The sequence below is a fragment of the Labeo rohita genome, unplaced genomic scaffold, assembly GCF_022985175.1.
Source record: "Labeo rohita strain BAU-BD-2019 unplaced genomic scaffold, IGBB_LRoh.1.0 scaffold_1753, whole genome shotgun sequence".
NCBI lineage: Eukaryota > Metazoa > Chordata > Actinopteri > Cypriniformes > Cyprinidae > Labeo > Labeo rohita.
This window is the reverse complement of record NW_026127949.1, coordinates 4,182-14,740: the sequence shown is the minus strand read 5'-3', so window position 1 is coordinate 14,740 and position 10,559 is coordinate 4,182. Positions and strand designations below refer to the sequence as shown.

Genomic DNA, 10,559 nt, shown 5'->3' with positions numbered 1-10,559 from the left:
AGATCAAAGAGGCTGGACTGTTTGCATTAATAGTTGATGTAAGCAGAGGCATCAGCAAAAAAGAGCAGGTGTCTGTGGTGACAGGTTATAAATTTCTGCATTTCACTCATGCCAGTGGATTAAATGCAGAGTCACTCTTGAAAACGGTTCACAGTGCTATGACGGCACAGCAGATATGTCTGGCTGTCATAAAGGTGTAGCAGAACAATTCAGAAAAGATGTCCCACAAGCTTTATACGTTCATTGCCATGCATATCAGCTGAGCCTTGGTTTGGTGGACTGTGTTAAAAGCATACGATTCGAGCAGCTCTTATTGACATAATCAGTCAGTCAAAAGCTCAGTGAAAAATTAAGAGAAGGGAATTTTTTTCCCCTCATTGACAGCCAATTCAGACTGCAGCTTACTTTTGTCACTATTTTTGCTGTGAGCTTCACTAGAGGGCGCTCAATTCCAGACTCTTATCATTTACCCCCGGACTCCATTTCTCATAATCCTTTGCATAGTCTCATCAATACTCATTGTCTGCTCACCCTATATAAGCCTGGTTTTGTTTGTAATTCTTTGTGAAGTCTTGTTAGTTGTTACACTGCATTTCTGAGCATTCTCCCCTGGATTAATGTATCTTGGTTTTCTTGATCTCTTGCCTGTTTCTTGGATTTACGCTTTGCCTGAATTTCCTGCCTTGTTGATTGTTTTATATTGCCTTCCTGTGTTTTGACCTCTTGCCTGTATTTTGGATCACGTTTCTGGTTTGCCCCAATAAAGCTGCATTTGGATCTCCATCCTGTTAAGTCTCAGAGCAGTACGTAACAACTTTATTTGAAGAAGTGTTTTGAGTCACAAAATTTGTATCTGATCAGCTACAGTCTCCAGAGGTGGACCTTGCTTCTGCCACAGACCTTGTGCAGTTTGTCATTGTGACGCTCTCAGAAAAGTGAAGCGAGTCAGCATGGAACGAAATATGGATCAGAGTGCAGGTCCAGCGTACGAAGGCTGACATTCCTAAAACAGAGAGACACAGCACCCGCACCACCTGCATGATTTTATAATTGATGCCCATACAAGAGACTATCCAACTTTCATATTTGCCAATTTTTATCAGGTTATTGACCATCTTATCAGTGAATTGTATTAGAACTTTTCACCAGAGTCATGTGATGTGTTGAAATGTGTTTCTGCTTTAAACCCAACACAGAATTCATTCTTTGACAAGGATTGTTTGTCACCTGTAGCAGAGTGACTTTAGCCCTGGTATGAATGGTTCCCATTACCCAAATGGGTGAACCTATCAGTGTTTCTACTTCATTATGATTAGTCAGTTGTGTACATTTCATGAGCCTATCGATGCCCATGTTGTGAATATAAAAGATAAAATAATAATACAATAATAGATAGCGGTAAGTTCATTCAGCATTGAAGATCATTGTTTATTTCTTTTGAGCAATGGGGTGAAATTAAGACTAAACAGTTCTGACAGCCTGGGGGAATATATTTATTTTATACAGTAAATCTCATTTTTATGACTGGACTCATTTTCCACATCACAGAAATTTCCAATTATGCTGTTTATCCATGGAAGATATGCTGAAATCTTAGTATAAACTTCAGGTCGCTCTGGTGAATTACAGATCTCAGGGTCACCAAAGGAAGTGACACCAACTGCAGTGTCTCCATAAACCAAAATACCTCTTGAATCTCCCTGTAAAGAAACAGATCAACACTTCAGTCACATGCTGTCATAATTCATAACTTAACTAGTTCACACATTAAGATTTGGTGAATCAAATGTTGTTTTTACATACATCACAGCTTCCTCCTTCTCCATATACACACATCATCAGTGAAGCTGAAAACTCTTCCTCCCCCCATTTGCTTTCACACTCCTTGTTATTCACGACCTTCACATTTGTCTCCATGAGGTGATTGCTTTGCTTGCCATTAGTTTCTAAAAGTCCCCAGCCTGCGATACTGCAAACAGAATCTGCTTCGATATCACCTTCTTCCGCTGGTATAGATATCGACTTGATATTGTTGTTCAGTTGTGCATTTTTTTCCAACTGTAAACCAAAGATTTAATTATGTTCTATAATATATTGGCTGTTACTCTGCATGAAAATTTACTAAAGTCAGCTCAAATAAGTGCAGTTTGTTACCCTTAAAAGCAGGATGTCATTACGAAAGGATTCGCTGGTATATTGTGGATGGGTATGGTACGACTTCACTTTGATTCGGACTGAATTCTCATTCTTATTTTGTAGGTTATGTGCACCTAGCACAACCGTCAGAGCTTGAGTTCTGTTAAAAAAAACAACCAGGATTTATTTAGCAATAACTTTTTTCACAGTCTGCTGTTCATGAGTATATTCTGGACGTGTGCTGATTTGGTAGCCATGATGAATATTTTTAAGTGTAATCATCATTATAATATTATATTAATTATAATATACAATGTATTTGTCAGTGCCGTTGATATTAGTTACTCTACTAATACTCTAAAGACTAATAGTTGCAAAGATACTTACAGTAGTAGAAAGTGGACTATCGAAATAAAGTATTACCTTATATTATCTAAAATATATAATTAGCTAATTTACTACTTGTCTTACTTTTTCCGGCAATGTGCAGCAGTCATGACAAATCTATCAGAGATGAGGAATCCACCACAGATATGCTGCTCCTTTGATTGAACAGACACCATGTAAGGTCTGGAGTGGGGTTTTGCTTCCTTGCCGTTCACTATACCCACATTCACACGAGCTGAGAAAGAGTGAGAGAGAGAGAAATAGTATTAGTTATTATAGTTCCTCTTCATTGTCTTATATGTGCTATAAAACTTGGGTTATTAGTATTTTGTTTGATTAGTCTCACCAATGCAGGTCAGGTGTGGCAGCAGAGAGGCCAGCAGGAGCAGAGAGAATATGACCATGATAAAGAAAATCAGCGAATGGATGTGTTTATTACAAAAATGCAACTTTTCATTTCACAAGAAAATAACTGATGGACTGGTGCCGTGTGGATTACTTGTGGTTTATTGTTTTTATCAGTTCTAGAAGTTATGTTTATGTGTTCATGTACTTATTTTTTGAGGCGGCAGAGGCCAAAAACACTGTAAGCGTCACACGCTGCAGTATGTGTGTAATAAATGAAACCACACGTCTGCATCATTCATTCACACAGAACATGCAGGATTCATATTTAAATAGTAGTTCAGTTTAATATCCACAGACACTAGTACATTTCACGTTTTGATTGAAGTGTACTGACCTTTTTTTGATCTATTCATCTCAAATTCAGTACATTTCATGACATTTGGTGTTGTACTGTAAACCCGATTTTTATGACTGGATTTTCCGTTTACAGCATAATCAAAATTATAACCACCTGCAGTTATGCTCTTTATCCATGGAAGATATGCTGAAATCTTAGTATAAACTTCAGGTAGGTCTGGTGAATTACAGATCTTAGGGTCACCAAAGGAAGTGACACCAACTGCAGTGTCTCCACAAACCAAAGGGCCTCCTGAATCCCCCTGTCAAGAAACAGATCAACACTTCAGTCACATCCTGTCATAATTCAGAACTAGTTCACAAATTAAGATTTGGTGAATCAAATGTTGTTTTTTACATACATCACAGCTTCCTCCTTCTCCATATACACACATCATCAGTGAAGCTGAAAACTCTTCCTCCCCCCATTTGCATTCACACTCCTTATTATTCATGACTGTCACATTTGTCTCCATGAGGTGATTGCTTTGCTTGCCTTTAGTTTCTAAAAGTCCCCAGCCTGCGATACTGCAAACAGAATCTGCTTCGATATCACCTTCTTTCGCTGGTATGGATATCAGCTTGATATTGTTGTTCAGTCGTGCATTTTTTTCCAACTGTAAACCAAAGATTTAATTATGTTCTATAATATATTGGCTGTTAATCTGCATGAAAATTTACTAAAGTCAGCTCAAATAAGTGCAGTTTGTTACCCTTAAAAGCAAGATGTCATTATGAAAGGATTTGCTGGTATATTGAGGATGGGTATGGTATGACTCCACTTTGATTCGGACTGAATTCTCATTCTTATTTCGTAGGTTATGTGCACCTAGCACAACTGTCACAGCTTGAGTTCTGTTAAAAAAAAAAATTTATTTAGCAATAACATTTTTCACAGTCTGCTATATCCAAGTATGTTCTGGAAGTGTGCTGATTTGGTAGCCAAATCATGATGAATATTTTACAATACAGTTTGGTTGTACTGTAGTCATTTTCAATAAATGTAAATATTTATGAATTTTTATATAATTAGCTGCCTTAATAACAATATTGAATTATAATAATAATAATTATTATTATTATTATTATTATTATTATTGTTATTATATGTGTATTGTATTGAAGGGTAGTAAATAATGATGTATTTAGTATTTATTTATTTTAAATTATTTAATTGTTTGAAACAATTAGTAATATATTACTTAAATTATTATCTTAATTATAATTTATTTAGTATTATTAATTTTAAACAACTTAATGATTTAAATTAGTCAGTCATTTATTATATTATATATTATATCAGGCATTTATTAAGACAAAAGTAATAATTAATGGTTTGTAAATAGTGAGAATTGAACCTTAAAATAAAATGTGACCTTAATATTATAATAATACAAGTATAGTATCAAGCAATGATGAATAATAATTTGGTGTTTATTCTATTAAGTTATACTTTATTTCTGTAGTCCACTTTAGACATTCTACTAACTATAAATAACTTTGCAACTACATGTCACCTAACTCTTATTAGAATATTAGTAGACTGTTATGTTAAGCTTAGGGGTTGTAGAACAAGTTGATATGCTTGCAAAGTTACTTATAGTCAGTAGAATGTCTGTTTTCAGTTATTAAGCAAACATTTACTACTTGTCTTACCTGATTTGGCAAGTGCAGCAGTCATGACAAATCTATCAGAGATGAGGAATCCACTGCAGATATGCTGCTCCTTCGATTGAACAGACACCATGTAAGGTCTGGAGTGGGGTTTTGCTTCCCAGCCGTTCACTATACCCACATTTGCATAGAAAGAAAGAGAAAGATAGGGTTAGTTATTATAGTTTCTCCTCATTGTCTTATATGTGCTATAAAACTTGGGTTATTAGTATTTTGTTTGATTAGTCTCACCAATGCAGGTCGCATGTGGCAGCAGAGAGGCCAGCAGGAGCAGAGAGAATATGACCATGATGAAGACAATCAATGAATCAATGAGCTCTTGCTGGCTATAATTGGTAAAAATATAACATAAAGAGGGTGGAGACACTGATCTTCCCATAACTTGTTACTTTCAGCTTGTGGTAGCAGTAGCTCACAAATATTTGATAAGACTTGTGGCTTGATGAGGCTTCAGTTGAAGGCTTCAAATCACCAAACCACAAAGATTTGTGCCATTTGATTAATTTGCAGCCATTAACTTGCAGACAGTGCACAGAGCCTCGAGCGCAAAGAAGCAAAGCCATGCTTTCTTTTACAACATGAGATGTAAAGAATTACATTTAGCTAATCATCTGTGAAGGTGAGAAGTCCTGCCCCCAACTCTTTTCACATTTTGCCTGGAGCTGAATTCAAAAACAGAATTATTGTTAAAGAATAGTGCACCCAAAAATGAACACTTGCTGAAAATCTACTCACTCTCAAGCCATGTTAGATATAGATGAGTTTGTTTCTTCATCAAAGCAGATTTGGAGAAACAGCATTACATCACATTACACTGGTGCCAAGTAGAATGTCAGAATTAGAGTTTAAACAAGAAAAGTAATCCACATGAATCCAGTCCATCAGTTAATGTCAAATCCATTTTTATAGCATGTATTAAGGCATTTTATCATTAAACCATCACTTTTTGCCAAAATTCAACCTCATAATCCATTGCCAACTTAGCAATTTTGTTGCTAAATTTAGCAACCTTTTCTTCCAAAAGCACCTGGTAACAAATTTAGCAAATTTTAAAATTTATTTAGCCAACTTTTAACAACTTTTGATAAGTGACTCAAACAATAAAAAGACACACAATTTCCATACACAAAATGAGGAAAACAAAGCTGCTGTTTGCAATTTTTAATAATTTAATAATTGTTAATTTATGATACACCTTGGCTTGTACCTACAATTGTCGATCAGTTAGTACACTGTAAGAAAAATATTGAGAAAAATGGAAAAGGTATTTTAGGGACATTGTGTGTTATCCATTATCCATTATCCATTATATATTGTAACACTGTAACCCAAAAACATAAAATACAGTGGGTAACTTAAAATGCAGGTAAAAAAAAAAAAAAAATAAAAAAAAAAAAAAAAACATGAAAAGTCAATGCAGAAAAAATCCTTCATATTATTATAGTAGATTGTAGAGATATTCACAAGCCTTTAACTTGAAGTCTGACTTTGTCGCTGGAGTCTGAGTTAAGTCTCGAGTCTTTGGTCACGAGTCTGAGTCAAGTCTCGAGTCATTTAATGGCTTGCTAAAAAAAAAATCCCATTTAGAATCCTCATGTATTGAAATCTTCCTATTTACAAAGGATTCTTATTTTCTATAATAAGAGTCCTATCTACCATGAAACAAAAGGAAATATGTGACACAGATATTACAAAACCATACAAATAAAGTTTTTCTTTTGATATAAGTCAGGGGTATTCAATTAAAGTTCCAAGAGGCACAGCCTCTATATTTCCAGACATAAAATAATTAAAAAAAAAAATATACATATATTGTATTTTACATTTAGATACATGTGAGGCCATATGACAAAAAACTGTTTCTGTTCAGGGTTTTCCTCCTGAAATCTATACTATTTTAATGTTTTACTTAAAAGCATGATCTTTTACAAGATCTGTAAAAAAAAAAATAATCAAAATGTTCTCATCTTTAGCAGAAAAGAAAGATAACCAGCAGTTTCAAAGTTTAAGTCCTACACTGTAAAAAATAAAAAACACAATTTGTTGAGTCAGCTTAAAATAATTTGTTACCCTTTGTTAAACTAAAATAAGTTTAGTCAACTTGAAATGTTAAATTATACTAAGTAACAACTTAGATATTTGTGTTTGCTAAACTTAACAGATGGGTAAGTAACCCAGCTGCCTTAAAATTTTAAGTTGATTCAACTCAAATATCTAAGTTGTCACTTAGTATAATTTAACATTTCAAGTTGAATAAACTTTTTTGAGTTGACTGAACTTAAAATTTTAAGGCAGCCAGGTTACAAATTATTTTAAGTTAACTCAACAAAATGTTTTTACAGTGTAGCCATCTAACAACAATTTTCCCAATACATGATTTTTTTAAAAATGTTCTTAGATTAATAATGCTAAATGTCTATCAGAAACGTCTTGTCACATCTGGTTTGAACAGTCTAAGTTCAATAACTATAGATTTAATTACTAGATTTCAATAACTAGATTTGTAGCTTTGTTTTTTTTTTTGCATTTTTTTAGTGTGGTGTTCTATCATTTTGCTGCTCACTATTACCTCTAAATAGCACTATTATCAAATATTAGTTCACTAATATTTCATTAGACTTGTGGCTGGATAAGATTTGTGCCATTTGATTCATTTGCAGCCATTAACTTGCAGACAGTGCACAGAGCCTCGAGCGCCAAGAAGCAAAGCCATGTTTTTCTCTTACAGCATGAGATGTAAAGAATTGCATTTAGGTAATCATATGTGAAGGTGAGAAATCCTGTCCCCAATTCCTAAATCTATAATTTCGCTGCTCACCGTGATTTTGTTGTTGTTAAAATAACCGCGTCATCTGCAAGGGCTTGATGAAAGATGAAAGGGCTTGAATAAAGCGCTTTTGACTTTAGATAAAAATACTCAAGTATATAGCGCTGAAAGATATTTGCCATAAACGACACTTAGCGCTTGTTATGTGATCCGCTCCGCTGTTTTGAGGCGCTGCTCATTTAAAATGGTGCTGCTGTTACAGCTCGCGGTTCGGATGGATGCCGGGGAGCGGATGCAGTCCGCCTTTTGAATATACACTACCGTTCAAAAGTTTGGGGTCAGTAAGACTTGTAATAGTCTTTAAAGAAGTCTCTTATGCTCATCAAGGCTGCATTTATTTGATTAAAAATATAGAAAAAAAACAGTAATATTGCAAAATGTTTTTAAAATATAAAATAATGTTTTTTATTTTAACATACTTTAAAATAGAATTTATTCCTGTGATGAAAAGCAGAATTTTTATCAGCTGTTACTCCAGTCTTAAGTGTCACATGATCCTTCAGAAATCATTCTAATATGCGGATTTATTATTAGAATGATCAATGTTGGATAATATCAACAGTTGTGCTGCCAAATATTTTTTGGAACCTGTGATTTTTTTTTTTTTTTTCAGGATTCTTTCATGAGTAACAAGTTTAAAAAGTACAGTGTTTATTCAAATTATAAATATTTTATAACAATGTAAATTATTTATTATTAACTTTTAATAAACTTTTAATTATTAACTTAATACATCCTTGGTGAATAAAAGTATTAATTTCTTTAAAAAAAAAAAAAAAAGAAAAAGAAAAAAAGAAACAATAAAAATGTACTGGTTCAGGTCGTGTCTGAAGTCTATAAAAATGCGATTCCAGTGCGACTCGAGTCCGAGTCACTAACTCGAGTGCCCATCTCTGGTAGATTGTGCCCTATTTTTAAAAAATACAGTTTTAAAAATAAAGTTATTTATATTTTAATAATATATAATTATATTATTTTACAAACAAATCTGAATTAACTTATATAACTATAGAATATACAGTACTGTGGAAAAGTTTTAGGCCACTAGTATTTTCACCAGCTAAAAATTGTTTAAAGTAAGTTATTTCTATCTTTTGCTGTAGTGTGTCAGTAAAAAAAAATATCGGTTTACATTTCCAAACATTCTGTTTGCCATTAATTGTAATAATCTAGTGAGATTTTTGTTTGCACAAGGAGTCTGACAACAGCCAGTGCTCCACACTGATCTAATCTCATCATCATCCAGTCTTCCTGGAATGACATGAAGACACAGAACAAACTGAAACAGACTAAATCCAGAAGAACTGTGGCTGTCACAGATGTCGTTGTGTGCGTAGAATGAAGTAGGAGGAAAGCGGATATCCAATACGTGCAGTTTATTATAACATCCGAAGTAGCAAACAACAACATACGCAGGGAAAACAGCAGGGGACTAGCAACCACGATGAACATGCACTGAATGACAATATAAACACCGACAAGACACCAAGGGGGCAACCAAACTTAAATACACAGAACTAACCAATGGAAAACAAGACAGGTGAAAGTTGAACGATGACGTCACTGACAAGGAACGGAACAGGAAGACCAAATAAGGGAAACACTGGGAAGGGGTACACATAGTCCTGACATTACCCCCCCCTCCCCTAAGGCGCGACTCGCGCCGTAACTAAATACATAAGGGTGGGAGGGTGGGAGGGTGGGAGGGTGGGCGCCCTGGAGACTGCAAAAGGCAGACGGCGGGGGAGCAGGTTGATGTTTTCAGGGTGGGTCTGCGAGTTCAGGGAGCCATGGCCAAGGGTATAGTCCGGGGCGGCCATGGCGGGTCAGGAAGTTCAGGGGGCCATGGCTGAGTAAACAATCCTTGGGGCCATGGTTGATCGAGGGGGTAGCCCCCCCAAAAAATTTTCTTGGGGGAGCTTAGGGCGTAGCTAGCCCAAGACAGGACGGGAATGTCGGGCTTAGGAGGGCGCGCTGGACAGAGCTCCGGCTCTGGAGGGCGCGCTGGACAGAGCTCCGGCTCTGGAGGGCGCGCTGGACAGGGCTCCGGCTCTGGAGGGCGAGCTGGACAGAGCTCCGGCTCTGGAGGGCGAGCTGGAGGGCGTGCTGGAGCCCTCCAGGGCTGTGAGGGCAACCGTGTCAAGGACGGGGACCTGGGGAGAGCAGGGATAGAGGAGGTTGATAGAGAAAGGGGAGAAGCAGAGAGTTCAGAAATTAACGCCGCCTCCTTAGGAGGCTCTACAGCCGAAGCAGCTGGACACCTCAGGAGGCATTGGCATGGCTTCTCCGGCGGACGGGGTCTCTGGAGCGAACTTGAGATTAGACGAGAGCTCCGCCTCTGGAGGGTGCACTGGAGGCAGCTCGGGCACAGCTGGGTGTGCTGGAGGTAGCTCGGGCTCTGGAGTGCACGCTGGGTCTTGACTAGACTCCGTGAACAAGGCTGCAACTTGACCTGACTCAGGAGACGCGACTGCCACTTGACTTGACTCAGGGAATGCGGCAGCAACTTGACTTGGCTTAAAGATTATAGCGGTGACTTTACTTGATTCTAGAATGATGGTCGTGAACTTGTTAGACTCAGGAGTGACAGCTTTAGCTTGACGTGACTCGGAAGCTTGACTTGGCTCAGGAAACACAGCTGCAACTTGACTGGACTCGGAACCTTGACTGAACTCAGTAGACGCACCAAGAATCTGACTTGACTCAGGATATGTACCCGTGACGTGACTTGACTCGGCCGTGACGTGACTCAACTCAGTAAACACGGCGGTGACTTGGCTTGACTCAGGAA

The 10,559-nt window shown here is 36.9% G+C and overlaps 1 protein-coding gene across 1 annotated transcript; it reads right to left on the bottom strand.

Annotated features, from left to right (window-relative positions):
* Positions 1-1,504: 1,504 nt before the first annotated feature.
* Positions 1,505-2,927, bottom strand: LOC127158873 (mast cell protease 1A; the record flags this gene model as incomplete). Its single annotated transcript, XM_051101842.1, has 5 exons — positions 2,870-2,927; positions 2,608-2,758; positions 2,155-2,296; positions 1,804-2,058; positions 1,505-1,700 (listed from the first exon to the last, which is right to left on the bottom strand). Coding segments are annotated over exons 1-5 (802 nt in total), but the record flags the coding sequence as incomplete, so codon positions are not given.
* Positions 2,928-10,559: the final 7,632 nt, after the last annotated feature.